The sequence below is a fragment of the Barbatula barbatula genome (genome assembly GCF_947034865.1).
Source record: "Barbatula barbatula genome assembly, chromosome: 3".
Classification (NCBI taxonomy): Eukaryota; Metazoa; Chordata; class Actinopteri; order Cypriniformes; family Nemacheilidae; genus Barbatula; species Barbatula barbatula.
The window spans coordinates 5,474,085-5,490,948 of record NC_136764.1 but is presented as its reverse complement, the minus strand read 5'-3'; the positions used below and the strand labels follow the sequence as shown (position 1 = coordinate 5,490,948).

The 16,864-nt window shown below is 40.4% G+C and overlaps 1 protein-coding gene across 1 annotated transcript in view; it reads left to right on the top strand.

The window, feature by feature from the left end:
* The window catches only part of LOC306892499 (protein unc-13 homolog A), a gene marked incomplete at both ends in the record, with an annotated part of 34,065 nt that extends 22,349 nt beyond the window's left edge, over positions 1-11,716 (top strand). The window contains 17 exons of the mRNA XM_079453627.1: positions 132-259; positions 354-439; positions 1,126-1,252; positions 1,412-1,508; positions 1,719-1,862; positions 4,819-4,896; positions 4,991-5,068; positions 5,204-5,292; positions 5,408-5,557; positions 6,144-6,267; positions 8,744-8,800; positions 8,874-8,954; positions 9,048-9,195; positions 9,317-9,373; positions 10,915-11,007; positions 11,175-11,334; positions 11,425-11,716. Of these exons, the coding sequence (XP_079309753.1) occupies positions 132-259; positions 354-439; positions 1,126-1,252; positions 1,412-1,508; positions 1,719-1,862; positions 4,819-4,896; positions 4,991-5,068; positions 5,204-5,292; positions 5,408-5,557; positions 6,144-6,267; positions 8,744-8,800; positions 8,874-8,954; positions 9,048-9,195; positions 9,317-9,373; positions 10,915-11,007; positions 11,175-11,334; positions 11,425-11,716 (1,989 nt within the window). The remainder of the gene's footprint in view (positions 1-131; positions 260-353; positions 440-1,125; positions 1,253-1,411; positions 1,509-1,718; positions 1,863-4,818; positions 4,897-4,990; positions 5,069-5,203; positions 5,293-5,407; positions 5,558-6,143; positions 6,268-8,743; positions 8,801-8,873; positions 8,955-9,047; positions 9,196-9,316; positions 9,374-10,914; positions 11,008-11,174; positions 11,335-11,424) is intronic.
* Positions 11,717-16,864: the final 5,148 nt, after the last annotated feature.

The window sequence follows — 16,864 nt, the reverse complement described above, 5'->3', positions numbered from 1 at the left end:
GTGTGTGTGTGTTTTGCGTGCGTGTGTGCTCGAGCGAGCGTGTGTGTGTGTGTGTGTGTGTATATGCGTGCGTGCAAAACTGTGACATATTCTCTTTATTTATTTGTTTCATTCTTCTTACTTCTACTCAGTCTAAGACGGTTCCTAGTGAAGAACAGGGTCCGAGTATCAAGAATCTGGACTTCTGGTCTAAACTCATCACGCTCATCGTGTCTATTACAGAAGAGGATAAGAACTCATACACACCCTGTCTCAACCAGTGAGTTTCTCTTCTCAGTACATGAAGACTATAACAGAAAAGAGCATAATGAAACTTGGAAAAAGATTGAGTGTAATGTGTATGCGTGGTCCAGGTTCCCTCAGGAGCTGAATGTTGGGAAGATCAGTGCGGAGGTGATGTGGAACATGTTTGCTCAGGATATGATGTACGCTATGGAAGGTAAACGCTGACCATATGTTCGGTCTCTTCTGAATAAATGAGATATCAGTCAAGAAGTGTTACGGTTGAAAGAATAGTTATTTTCTTTGTGTGATGAAATTTGTCAAAACACTTCTTGCCTAACAGCAGTAGCGAACCGCGCAGCAACTTACAATTTGATGATCGAATTACTTGATAATAAGTCTTTCTCTTGTTGTTTAGAACAACGTTTATCAGCTTGATTTCATCCATTTTGAATGACATTTTCCACATTTCTTCTTCTTTTCTTTGCGTCTGGCGGTTGGCCGAACCATGTGCTTCTTCCGCTTTACGAGATTGCTGGTGAACAACCCCTCAGATGGCGTAAAGTTAGCAAAAAGGCTGCGCAGACAGCGTATGACATCCCAGAACTGCAACTGCTCCGAGATTTCGAATTACTCTCGTGAGACTTGGAAATCTCACGTGGATAGAGTCGCTTCGATCCAGGAAGTCAAATATACATATCTAATAGGGAAATCGGCCGACATTTATCGGAAAGTTTTTAAATATAAATTTTTACGATAGTTTAGGTTATCACAGAGGGCCTAGAGAGCGCTGAGGGTTCGCTACTGCCTTAGTCATAGTGGATCTTGTAAGAGAGCAATTTTCTTCAACACAATCAATCAGTCCGTGTTCATTAGTTCTGTGTGGTCTCTTCTGTGTGTCAGAGCATGAGAAACACAAACTGTGTAAGAGCGCTGACTACATGAACCTGCACTTCAAGGTCAAGTGGCTTTACAATGAATACTGCAAAGAACTTCCGCACTTCAAGGACCGCGTACCCGAGTACCCAGCGTAAGACCACCATCATACACTTTCTTAAAAAAACGATTTTTTGTATTGTGGGATTGAGGGTTCAGTGCTCTATGCGCTGGTCGTGTACTGCACACTTGCATACTACAGAGGTAGTGTGAGCGCTGTGCTGTGGCTCAGTTTGTCTTTATGGGTTGTCAGATGGTTCGAGCCATTTGTGATCCTCTGGTTGGATGAAAATGAAGAAGTGTCCAGAGATTTTCTGCACGGAGCTCTGGTCAGAGACACGAAGGACGGGGTAAATATAACCTAAACATTAGCGTCAACACACATGCTAACATGCATACGTTATCATATCTGATAAATGATGTACAGTGTGACCATCAGATACTATGTTTTTGTTATTCCTTTAATGAATTGTCTTGTGAGCAGAATTCATGTAGATGCTCAGAAATCTCCTCAGTGTGTTGTTCGGTAGACTGATCTCTCTCTTTCTCTCTCTCTACAGTTTCAGCAGACATCTGAGCATGCGCTCTTCTCTTGCTCGGTGGTGGACGTCTTCTCTCAGCTCAACCAGAGCTTTGAGATCATCAGGAAGTTAGAGTGTCCTGATCCTCAGATTGTTGGCAATTACATGAAGAGATTTGCTAAGGTGAACACAGCAGATATATGAATGACATGCACACACACATACACACATGTTCACACAAAACACACACACCCACACACAAAAAATCCACACATGCACACACACCCATACACAAAGCCCCCACACATGCACACATACCCACACACAAAACACCCACACGTGCACACACATAAAACACACACACGTGCACACACACAAAACACCCACACAGGCACACACACCGACACACAAATCACCCAAACGTGCACACACACACAAAACACTCACGCGTGCACACACAGAAAACACCCACACAGGCACACACACCCACACACAAATCACCCAAACGTGCACACACACACAAAACACTCACGCGTGCACACACACATACCCACACACAAAACACCCACATGTGCACACACATAAAACACACACACGTGCACACACACAAAACACCCACACAGGCACACACACCCACACACAAATCACCCAAACGTGCACACACACACAAAACACTCACGCGTGCACACACACACATACCCACACACAAAACACTGACACGTGCACACCCACACGTGCACACACACAAAACACCCACACGTGCACACACAAAAAACACCCACACGTGCACACAGCCACACACAAAACACCCACACGTGCACACACACCCACACACAATGCACTCATACGTGCACACACACATGCACACACAAAACACCCACACATGCATACACACACAAAACACCCACACATGCATACACACACAAAACATCCACACATGCACACACAAAACATCCAAACATGCACACACACACAAAACACCCACACATGCATACACACACAAAACATCCACACATGCACACACAAAACATCCAAACATGCACACACACCCACATACAAAACACGTGCACACACACAAAACACTCACACGTGCACACATGCACACAAAACAAACACACCCGCACACATGCACACACACACCAAACACCCACACATGCACCCACACATGCGCACACAAACAAAACACTCACACGTGCGCACACGCACACGCACACAAACACTAAACAAACACACATGCACACACACACAAAACACCCACACATAAAACACCCACACATGCACACACACAAAACACCCACACGTGCACCCACACACAAAACACGTGCACACATGCACACACACAAAACACTCACACGTGCACACACGCACACAAACACAAAACAAACACACATGCACACACACACCAAACACCCACACATGCACCCACACACAAAACACCCACACGTGCACACATGCACACACACAAAACACTCACACGTGCACACACGCACACAAACACAAAACAAACACACATACGCACACAAACACAAAACAAACACATATACACACACACACAAAACACCCACACATAAAACACCCACACATGCACACACACAAAACAACCACACGTGCACCCACACACAAAACACGTGCACACATGCACACACACAAAACACTCACATGTGCACACACGCACACGCACACAAACACAAAACAAACACACATACGCACACAAACACAAAACAAACACATATACACACACACACAAAACACCCACACATAAAACACCCACACATGCACACACACAAAACACCCACACGTGCACCCACACACAAAACACGTGCACACATGCACACACACAAAACACTCACACGTGCACACACGCACACAAACACAAAACAAACACACATACGCACACAAACACAAAACAAACACATATACACACACACACAAAACACCCACACATAAAACACCCACACATGCACACACACAAAACACCCACACGTGCACCCACACACAAAACACGTGCACACATGCACACACACAAAACACTCACATGTGCACACACGCACACGCACACAAACACAAAACAAACACACATACGCACACAAACACAAAACAAACACATATACACACACACACAAAACACCCACACATAAAACACCCACACATGCACACACACAAAACACCCACACATGCACACACACAAAACACCCACACGTGCACCCACACACAAAACACGTGCACACATGCACACATGCACACACACAAAACACTCACATGTGCACACACGCACACGCACACAAACACAAAACAAACACACATGCACACACACACCAAACACCCACACATGCACCCACACACAAAACACCCACACGTGCACACATGCACACACACAAAACACTCACACGTGCACACACGCACACAAACACAAAACAAACACACATACGCACACAAACACAAAACAAACACATATACACACACACACAAAACACCCACACATAAAACACCCACACATGCACACACACAAAACACCCACACGTGCACACACACACAAAACACTCACATGTGCACACACGCACACAAACACAAAACAATCACACATACGCACACAAACACAAAACAAACACATGTACACACACACACACAAAACACCCACACATAAAACACCCACACATGCACACACACAAAACACCCACACGTGCACCCACACACAAAACACGTGCACACATGCACACACACAAAACACTCACATGTGCACACACGCACACGCACACAAACACAAACACAAAACAAACACACATACGCACACAAACACAAAACAAACACATATACACCCACACAAAACACCCACACATAAAACACCCACACATGCACACACACAAAACACCCACACGTGCACACACGCACACAAACACAAAACAAACACATATGCACCCACACACAAAACACTCACACGTGCACACACACAAAACAAACACACATGCACACACAAAAAACACTCACATGTGCACACACGCATACAAACACAAAACAAACACACATGCACACACACAAAACACTCACACGTGCACACTCACACGAAAAATACTGAACTGACAACAACAAAAACATAATTTATGAGCTCTCCCTCTAATATGAATCTCCATCTCTCTCTCAGACTATAGGGAATGTTCTTCTGTCTTACGCTGACATCATTGCTAAGGAGTTCCCCAATCAATGTCAGAAGGAGAAAGTGGTATGTTACATCAATGCTTTTCTGTACGTGTATAATGTGACTGTAAAATCATTTGAAGGTGATGTAATGTCACTTGTTTCCTGTATTTGTTTAGCCTTGTATCATCATTAATAATATCCAGCAGTTGAGGGTTCAGCTGGAGAAGATGTTTGAGGCCATGGGAGGAAAAGATGTAATAAAAACAGAACACAAACACAAGCACCAACAGTTACAATAAATGTAGTAAATCAAATTGCTCATATGTGTGGTATTTTATTAGGAGACGGGGCTGTACATCAGAAATGTAATTCTGTGTGTTTTTCTGCAGTTGAATGTTGAGGCCAGTGACTTTCTGAAAGATCTGCAGGTCAAACTCAACAACGTGATGGATGATCTGAGCCGGATCTTTGCCGTCAGGTGAGATAGAGATGCTTCCTTAAAAACATTCTGTTTTCTGCCATTGTGTTCTCCGTGAAGGATCTAGCCAAATCGATGTGTTTTATGAGGTTTGGTGGTTTTGTGTCCCACACAGCTTTCAGCCGCACATCGAGGAGAACGTGCGACAGATGGGAGACATTTTGAGTCAGGTGAAAGGAGCAAACGTACCTGCCAATGGAAACGGCAGCCTGCCACAGGACGCAGATTACGTCCTCCAGCCCATCATGGACTTTCTGGACAGCAAGTGAGATTTACAGATGACAACACATCAGATATGATGAAAGAGCAGTGGCTGTGTCTGAACCGCTCGCAGTCTCCTATGTAGTCATTACATACGCCATTTTGAAGGGGTGTCCGAAACCTGAGCGAACTACTTCATTCCCTACCTCCATTCACTCTTTTATTATCCACAATGCACTCTGATTTTGAGTGTACATTCGATGAACTCTTGCTCACTCGCTATTTCCCGTTATACAACACGCCACGGCCGCTTGATTGTTGACAGCTTTTTAGTTTTTCTGAGAATAAACAGATTAAATGAATGTTAAAGCGATGCTTTATTTGAAATATATTCAACAATTTTATTAAACGTAATAAACGTTAAATTAAATAAACATGTCAAACAGTTGTTTTGTTCTCTTGATTTAAAATGAATTTACTAACGTAACATATGAGGTGAAAATGAACTTTACCATTTTATTAAACAATCTTTGAAGCAACACAGGTGCATTATAACTGTCATGTCGAATGACCGCGACATTAAATGACGTAAAATTATTCATTTATCGTTTACAGGTTCCTGATCAGATCTGATGTTTCTTCTCTTTCAGTTTATCTCTGTTCGCTAAGATCTGTGAGAAGACGGTTCTTAAGCGGGTTCTGAAGGAGCTGTGGAAGCTGGTCATGAACACAATGGAGAAAACTATCGTCTTACCGCCGCTGACCGACCAAACGGTGTGTGTGTGTGTGTTCCCTTATACAAAGAAAATATATTCTCCTATATATCAACTTTCAACATATGAAACCGTTTTATACATATTTTAAAATATATAGAATAATACATTGTATATATATTAAAAAATTACAATTTATTAAATAACACATAAAAGAATGACTGCTTTTATATATTGAAAAATATAGATGTTTCATCGGCAAACTCGCCTGGTTCGAAGTGAACTTCCGGTCGGTGTTTGGTTATATTAACAATTTATTTCATTTAATTTATTTAAATATTTAATTGAATATTCATCGTTTAGTGTGATACAGTCTTCAGTCATCATGTGGATGTGACAGGTATGGTCTGCACCAGGGGCGGCCAAAGCCATTATGCTGTAGCAGTTTATTTAGGGGTCCCCCTGTGCCCCCAATACAATCGACTATTATCAATGTTTGATTATTTGCACGCACACTTTAAACCTAACACACCCAATTCTATTAGTAGTAGCTGTGTTTCATAAAACAAAAACACATAACCTTGCAATACAAGTGTAATTTGATTGTCAAATCATTTGATAATTTCCTTTAGGGATGCACCGATATGTGCTTTTTGGCCAATGCCGATAACCTATGATTATTTAATACTGGAAGCTGATATTCGATTTTGTTCCTATAACTTACACATTGATAAAAATCTACATATTGTACCTACATTAACAATGTTTTACTAATAGGTGTAAGTTTACGATCACGACAGAAAGACAGTACTGTACTGTATTTTAACTGTGAGCAGCGTGCAGCTGAAGTGGTTTACCAGAAGAAAATTTTCATAATTTATCGGCCTAAATAGTATTATCGCCGATACCGATAACATTACAAATGACCATTTATCGGCCGATAATTTATCGTGCATTGCTCATTTTGCTAACAATTTTAGGAGAGCTGTCCCTTTTTGATAGCAAACCATACAAAAGTTGTGAAATGTATTGTTCACTGCACTTGAATATTTGAAAATAATTTATTTTGAAAATAATAATTATTTTATTTTAATCTTAACCTATTAACCCCCTTTTAAAGCCACAGATTGTATGTTTATTTAGTGTATTTAGGGTACTTAATAACCATTAAATTAATATGCACACAATTATTCTTAAACTTATCCCAAATAAAACACCAAATTAACATATAATGTAAATTATGTATTTTTCATCTAAATCTGCAATTTTGTCGTTTTCATCAGTAAATATTGTCGTGTGTTCGACATTTTCTTTTATTAAACACGAAACAGTTGTGAAATTTTGAATGTTTAAGTCACTTACAGTGTCGTGTACAGCATTCTTTCAACTTTAACGTCCCTGTGAACCGGCAGTTTCGATCGTTTTTGCTTCTGTATTTTAAGTGAAATTTCTAATGAGAAAATAGTATGCGGCTTTCGTCTTTCTCTGCGATTTGATTGGACGCATGAAAAAAAACATTGCATTTTGAAATAGAACTGGCAGCAGACTGACAGATGAAGGGGAGGAGTTAACGAATGCTCCGCCCAAGCCGTCTTACTTATGTCATTACAGGAAGGAAGTGGATTTTCAGATTTTAACTAAAGATTTATAGTACACAAAAGATTAAAAAAGAGAATGACCCACATTGATTAACTGTTTACAACAAACGCTGCAATATTTCATGAAAAAATAGACATTGTCATTTTTTATTTCACTGGGACTTTAAAACTAGCTCAGTCTTCTTTGATTGGTCCCTCCTCTGCTCTGTAACCAGTAACTCCCGCCTCTGTTTATTTGATTGGCCTCCTCACTTATTTTGATATTGCAATGTTGTGTTTAGTCAGTGCCCCCTAGTGGCGGCGAGGCCCTAAGCAGCCTTTTAGTTCTCTTATAGGTTCTCTTATTATCCACACACACAAACACCACGCCATTTATACAGTGAATCTGTATGAGTGTCATGTGTCATACTGTGTGCGTGTGTGTATTATTTTCATTCTTCACTGATTTTCTGTTTTTCATCATCATTCTCCTCTTCATCATCTTCATCAGATGATTGTAAGTATAATTGTGCGAGAAAAAAGTGTGTGTGTGTGTGTGTGTGTTCCTTTTTTGTGTAATGAGTCAGAACCTGTCATCCTATCACAACATCACTACTCTCTTGTCTCACTCTCTCTGTCTGTCTGTCTCTCTCTCTCTCTCTCTCTCGCTCTCTCTGTAACTCTGTAAGGCATGATGCATGTCAGCTCGTTAGTCCGTAGTTCCTGTTTCTCTGTCCTTCACTTCCTGTTTCTCCGTCCAATCACACTGTAACTGTGTGATCCAGCAGTGTGCCTGATGATCCGAGGGACTCTCCCGCATCATGTTTCACCCCAAAATCAAAAGAAACACATTCAGACCTCTCGGAAAATCTTAGAAAAGTGACCTGGACATGTGTTTAATGAACTCGCAGATCAGAGTTTTGTTTATAAGGTGTCGTCTCTCTCTGTCTTTCTCTGTAGGGAACACAGCTCATCTTTAACGCTGCTAAGGAGTTGGGTCAGCTCTCTAAACTGAAGGTGTGTGTTTTCATGAAACATCTCTCTGCTGGGATGATGACGCCGTTGTGTAACCGCTGATGTTTTTATTCAGGAGCACATGGTGCGAGAGGAGGCAAAGGCTCTGACCCCTAAACAGTGTGCTGTCATCGAGCTGGCGCTGGACACTATAAAGGTCAGATTAAACGCACACATCAGCTTCATCGGATTGTCATGTTTCTGTTGGTCAAACACTGATGTTGTGTGTTTTTGACTGTGTGTGTAACAGCAATACTTTCATGCTGGTGGTGTGGGCTTGAAAAAGACGTTTTTGGAGAAGAGTCCAGACCTGCAGTCTCTGCGTTACGCTCTCTCTCTCTACACACAAGCCACCGACAAACTCATCAGGAAATTTGTTCTGTCCCAGCACACTCAGGGTACAACCACACACACACAATTGTTATTCTCCTTAGGTATGTTAGGAGACACGTATTAGACTTTGAGAGCACGTCCGGTACATGTGTGTCATGAATCATTCGTGTTTTCTTCTGTCTGTAGTTCATGGAGGTAAAGGTGTGCGCTACACCAGCAGTGAAGATGTTTATCCAGAGAAAGGTTTGTGTCTCACATCATTTATGTGATAACATTTATCTCGAAAAAAAGAAGGTGAAACTATTATGTTCATTGAAATCAACTCATTACTTATTTAAAAAACGTTTTGTGAAATAAACTCACTGTTTCAGTCGTTTTGAGAAGAGGCATCAAAATTATTTACTGCAAATAATAAAAGCTTAACTAAAACTTAAAACTTATTAATTTAATAATATATCATAAAAAAGATATGATTTAAGACTAATCATACATATAAGAATCACAATAAAACTTAAAAAAATGAAAACAGCAGAACATACATTTTTAAAGGTTTTTTAACAGGGTGTCCTTCAAGTGACCCTTCGCAAGCCGTTTGATCGATCTGACCATTTGCATTTAGGCATTTGGCAGACGCTTTTATCCAAAGCGACGTACATTGCATTATCCTATACATTTTACATAGGTATCTGCAATCCCCTGGTATCCAGCCCACAACCTTGCGCTATTAACTCTTACCACAGGAAAGTAGACCGATCAGATTTTATGTGCCCCCGTGAATGACCGCCATTTTGTCCGACAAACAAACCCGTCTGACAAACCTTCTGCTTCGGTTATTAATATAAAAAAAGATATTTCTAATTATTGTTATTGTATATAAGATATAGCCAGCTTTAATGGACAACGATAACTAAGTTATAACTTTTAAAAATTATTTTAAACGAAGAAAAATAGTGGAGTTCACATCACAACTTTAACAAAACAGATATCAGACACGATAATTGGAATTATTAATGTACAAATTACAGACGGAAGCGTTTGGGAAGTGATGTTTTAAGGCTGATGTAATAATCATTGATATATTACTTACATGTACATGTATGAGCAAGCTGGAAAGATGTGCGTTTCGTCCCTGTGATGTGATGAGCGCACCTTCGGAGAGCAGCATTTGCAGTGACATTTTAAAGTTAAGACGTTTTCAGCAATGAAGTTTGAATGCTTCACATTAAGTGCACACATTTAGACCGGGAGCGCATGCTACCGAAAGCTTGTCGGACATAGCAACAGGAACGAAGGGGGCGCGGTTTTGCGAATGGTCAATTGTTGTACAAATATGCAAAACTAGGCACGAAGAAATGCAATATTGGCTCAATAACGATTAAAACGTATCTATAAAAGTTAAAGGGTCATGTAGTGTGTTTATAATATAGCTTTGCACGTCAAGAATTATTATTTTAATATATCAATATTTATCGAAGAATATAATAATTTTGTTATGTAAGCATCGTAAAGCAAAAAGGATTGTAAACCCATTCGTGTGTCAATCAACACATGTCGTTATTGACCAGACATTATTCTAATTTTATACCAAAATACAGTTGAAGATCTCGGCATGAGTGAACATTAATGCTGTTATTTATCATCGGTAGATCACAACAGGAGATTCTGTCCAAACACAAAACACACTGAACGTGAATGAAATGATCCCATGTGTACACACAGAATGTCTCTATAAACTCAATCTTAAGCATCTCTCCTGACCTTTGACCTATAAGCGTGTTCTTCAGCATCAGGTGTGGACGATGCAGTCGGTGAAGTTTGTATGACCGTAGAAATCTTCAGTGACCCGAACACAGGTGGACACAAGATCACTGTTAAAGGTGCTTTTGCATCACACACACACATTCACGCTAAAGCATGTACTTAGCCTGAAGTATACACTTTACAATCAGTAAATACTTAATAAGATAGTGTAGCAGTTGGATGTTGGGATGCAGTTACGGTCATTTTGTTCATGTTTTGCATTATTTGTTTGTTTGATTGACAGTGGTGGCAGCCAATGATCTTCGCTGGCAGACCCAGGGTATTTTCCGGCCCTTTGTTGAGGTGTACATCATCGGCCCTCACCTCAGTGACAAGAAGAGAAAGTTTGCCACCAAATCCAAGAACAACAGCTGGTCGCCCAAATTCAGTGAATCCTTTCAATTGTGAGTGTTGAAACCGAGACTCCGCCCCCTCTGAATAACCAACATCAATCCATTGAACCCTGATCATTCTCTCTCTGTGTGTGTGTGTAGTGTTCTGGGCAGTGAGTTGGGTCCCGAGGGTTACGAGCTGCAGGTCTGTGTGAAGGATTACTGTTTCGCTCGTGAGGACCGGACCGTGGGCATGGCCGTCCTGCAGCTGAAGGATCTGGCGTCTCGGAGCTGCGCCGCGTGTTGGCTTCCGCTCGGCAAACGGGTTCACATGGACGAGACGGGTCTCACCGTCCTCCGGATCCTTTCCCAGCGCAACAACGACGAGGTGGCCAAAGAGTTTGGCAAAATCAAATCCGACCAGCGCTCGGCAGAGGAGGGCAGGGCCAGTTAAAGACGTGAGAGTCGAGAAACAAGCAATCGAGTCGAGAAACTGCCCGAAAACACACGGCCATATAAACATAGACGTACATCTGCACAGACTTATGCAACGCGGTTTGATTTAAGCAAATAATGATGTCGACAAAAACCACACATAGGGATGTCATGACATCAAAATACACCCCGTTGACTTATTAAACACTTTTGGGAATGTTGAAGCCAAATAGTTGATTTAGTCATTCTTGAAGGCAACTGTTGTATACGATGCCATAGATATACATACATAGATGCCTCATTGATGTTGACCATAGTAGACGGAGGTCCAGTGTGGCATCTACACTACATGTACATATCTGCGTTTAATCAAGTTTTTTCTAATCACGGCCATAGTGAACATTCACGTTATACATAACATTTGTACATTTTATCCGAATCACAGTATACATTTTGATCAGTGAAACCGCGATCTTTGCGCTGCTAACTCGACGCTCTGCACATTGAGCTACAGGCAATAATAACGAAACACAACAGATCAAATAAGAAGTGTTAACATTCTCAGAGTGCTTGTCCCCCACAATGCACTGTGAAATTGTCATGATAGACGGGTTCAGGTTGAGATTAACATTCTGTCTTGAACACACAATTCAGTTAGTCCGCTAGTTTAGTTCACCACTGTATTTTGCGCAGTGTTCGAGATTGACAGACGAAATCGTTTCAGTACAGTCTCTGATCGGTGCGAAGTTAAAATGATTCACTTGAAGCAACACGGTTCGAATTTTCGTGTTAAAACTCTGTTTTAAGACTTGGCTCCTGTCGCTGATTTGTTTGAGCGAGACTTTTGTGGTTTCTGCTAGTTCTACTAAACTCTTCATGCGTGACGTGAACGCGACCCGCGGCCGTGTGGCTGATGTAAATGTTGTTCATGTTTCGATGGAGAATTACCGCAATACTTCCCATTATAATGTTATTTACGTGACATCGCGGCCTTGAGGTACCACAGTACCCACAACCCCCCACAGCATCACCTGGATCACCTGCGTTCTACAGACAGACAATTGAAGTCTTGCGATTTATTTGCACTTTCTGCATGTCGACGCGTCCGTCGGTCGTTCTGTGTGTCTGCGCTGCTCTCTTTTGTCTTCAGCATGATGAAGATACGCCTTACAAACACTGTGACTCAATAACACGTGCCACTTCAGATGATATGGCCAACCGTCGCTGTGCATTATGGGCCTTTTGTTTGTTTGTTTGTTTGCGTAACTACATGGCGGATCTTCGCTGGACATCCAAAAATAATACATCGATAATGAAGATTGAGAATTTGCATGATCGGAAACTCAAAAACATGTTTTCATTTAAAGGGAGAGTTTACCCATAAAATGAAAGTTCTTTCTTTCTTTATTCATCGTTATATCAAACCTGTTCGAGTTTCTGAGCTCCACGGACTTCCATTGAATGGACGCAAGACCACCGAGACATTTCTCAAAATATCTTCTTTTGCGTGCCACTAAAGAAAGAGTGGGGAACACGCGAGGGGGAATAAACAAAGACAGAATGTATATATTTTGGGTGAACTGTCGCTTTAAGTGAAGCGTGTAAGCTGTGCACAATTGCATATGTTGAGCACACGCGTGTTGTAAGTGTGAGTATGTATCCGGTGTCAAGACCGAATAAACTCAAGTGAAGACACGATCGCTTTATTCAGTTTCAGGTGCTCGTGCATTTGATCTCCTGTGTTCTTTATTGATCCGAGATGCCAAAAAGCACCTTCTTACATTCAGGATTAGAGTTGTATGTTCACGATCAGGGCAGTGAAGTGTTTTTCTGTTTGTGACTTGAGTTCATCTGCGGCGACTCATCATTCTGTATCGATTCTACAGCAATACATGAGAGAAAATGGAGATGGGGAGACAGAGACACTCCAAAAAGACTCTAGACATTCGTTCAACCAAAAAGAAATAATCCTGTCAGTTTACGAGCCATATGAGCCTCTGACACGAGTCATAAAAGTGTTGCATGTGGATTGCGAGTTATATTCTCAAGTATCTTCGTGTGAACAACATTCTCAAATGCATATTCACAGAAAATAAACTTTTGAATATACTTCATGCTGTATTTTCAAACGCAGACACTTCTCATCTATCAAGGGTTGGTTGGGTTGACAGAAGTGAGCGAGTCGCTCATAAAGCCCAGTTGATTTACGACACACGTGTGTTAGCTGACGCTTCACCCCGAATGTTGACTATGCACAGTGTTTCTATAGGCACAAAGTACTGGCATTTTTCTTTCTGCCGCTTTTCACGGCAGAATAACTCAGATTGTGTTATTCTGCATCATTCATAGGTTATTCTTTACACTCTCTCCCTCATGTCACACCAAACCTGGTTGAACTTTTCGTTCATAAAAACAAAAAGAGACGTTTGAAGTTGCTTTCAACAAGAAACACAGTGTGATGTATGTGAGAAATGATTTGTCTCAGAATGCATTCGTGAGGTCTGATAGAGGAGAGAAAAATATCAGTAATGATGATGCGTATCGCGCAAAAGCTCGCAGACAAAACGCATGAACTTCACATGGGAATTTAAATAGAACTCACACAAACATGTTGTAAAACAACACGTGACATTCATGTGGCTTATGTATATTTACAATATGGAAAATGTACTTACTTTCTCGACAGATGTGTTCACGATAAATTGTTGTATAATTGTGTGATGCATTACACTGTTAAAGAAAATGTCATTTCAGCTCAAATATTCCAAGTGACTTTAATAAATATGTCGAGATGCGTTTCTCAATTTGACCGAACTTTGATCCACAATGAAGATGCAATGAGTCACTAGAAGCTTTTGAGTCGGAGAGGTGCGAGATGTGTTCTAGCGAAGAACATTCAGCATACGGGTTACACGAGGGTTAACTTTTTTTTTTTCTGGGGGGTGAACAGAAGTCTTTGACTCCTAAGCACTTGTTAAAATGGTCAAAACCACAGCTGGCTTGATTTCCATTCAAACCAAATGTAACACAGCCATTGAATGTTCATTCACACAAGCCTTGACATTAGAGACCACAGCGAGTAAAAGAACCCGTCCGACTTCACACACATGACACAAACACGCTGAAGCACAAGCGGGCATGAAGTGAACCCCTATGCATGTGTGCATGCCCACGGACAGCGCTGCCACGCTGTCGATAAAACCAAGTGCATGATGGGAAATACAGTAAATCGTGCCAGCACGCGTCTCTTCGATGTTAACCTGCCAGTTATGGACACGTGGGAATTGATTTTAAGTTTTGATATTTCACTGTGTTTATTTTACAAAAGAAGCGCTTGTGAATAACAGATCTGATATTCATGTCTTGGGTGTTTTTATACCGGGGTGTTTCTTATTTTCATTTCTAGTCATTTTGATTGTTATTATTGAGGATGATGGTGGATTACTACAGCATTTGCTTCCTATTAAAACAATGATGAACTCATTCTGTCATTTTGTGTTTTATTGATGGGAAGGTGTGAGATCAGAAAACAAGATGCATTAAACCAGGGTTGCCAGATCTGAGCTTTTATTGCTTTATTATTTTAATGCAAATGTAATTCTTACTGCTTCCCTTTACGAGGTGTAAGTTGTGACAAATGCTTCTCAAATATTCCTAAAGTAAAATAAATTCATGTTACAACTTAGGTTCTCAATAGATCTCTTATTGTAAGATTTAGTTGTTTTGCGAGTTGGCTAATACACCTTGTCAAGGCTTTAAAAAGTACATAAAACAATGTATAAGGGAAGATATTGAAACAGAAATGAAGAGAAACAAAACGTTTATTTACATTTCGATACAATTTGGATAAAAGCCCCACTAGATTTCTCGCTTCTGCTTCAGACCCGTCCATGCGGAGCTTCAGCAATGAATGCCCATCACTTAAAATGTTGTGTTTGGACCCATCTATTCAAAATCTTGTTAAGCTACATAATTCACACACTTAAACACTCAAATGCAATGAACATAAAACCATTTGTACTCAAAAAGACGATACCAGCTCTTGCATATTCATATTTTCATTACTTAGGAACACCAAGTTAACTTCGTGTTTTTCTACGGATAACAAGCATCGGTCATTTTGAAGCATGTCAACATTTGTGCAGCGTTTCAGATTTTTTCATCATTGATGGCTTATGCTTAAATGTTTTTTTAGCTCAAAATTCACAGAAAGCAAACACAGTTTCTAAGTTCACTAAGTTCAGTGAATTAAAGGGATAGTTCACTGCAAAATGTAAATTCTACGCTGAATTACTTTCTCTCTAGTTTCAGACCTTTATAACGTTCTGTAACAGTTCTTGGACCCCATTGACTAGCATAATAGGATCAATGACAATGGCAGTCACAAGCGCCCCAGAACTGTTTGCTGTCCTACATTCTTGAAAATATTTTCTGTGTTCAACAGAACCAAAAAGATAAATAACTTATCCTACTATGGTAGTCAATGGGGATCGATAACTGTTGGTTACAAACATTCTTCCAAATATCTTTCTCTGTGTTCATCAGAACAAAACCAAATTTGGAAGAGTAAATGCAAGAATTTTTAGTTTTGGGTGAACTATCTCTTAAAAATTTGTGAGACCTAATCCTCAAATAAACCATCAAATTAAAGGTTTTTAGTGTATTAGAATATTTGTGGCTACGCTGTATTTATTATATATTTTCTTGTGATCTAGCATGAGTTTTATTTGGCAACCCTGAATAAAAGGGACAAATGACATAAGGAATATTAGTGAATCTTTACTGCCACCTATTGATAAAACAATGCGGACAGCCTTACTGTATATTCCACACTGCTTTATAGAAACTGGACGCTTCTTTTTGTTTTAAAAACAGTGTGTGATAGTTTAAAACATGCGCTTTGCAATTTCAGCTCAACTTTATGGTAAGAATGTATTTTGTTCAAATCATGAAAACGTAAGGTCAGTTCAAACATGTTGTATATCTTACACAGATGTGCAAACTGCACACATTGCAGGAAGAGTGCTGTAATACACGTTGGTTCAACAGATCTCTAAAAACATGCTCCTGGTTCATAAAAAGTGAGAGATGAATTCATTTAAGTGCTTTGAAAAAGAAATCGTTTTGTTAGGCTTCTACTTTGTTAAAGCACTTAAATTAATTCTAA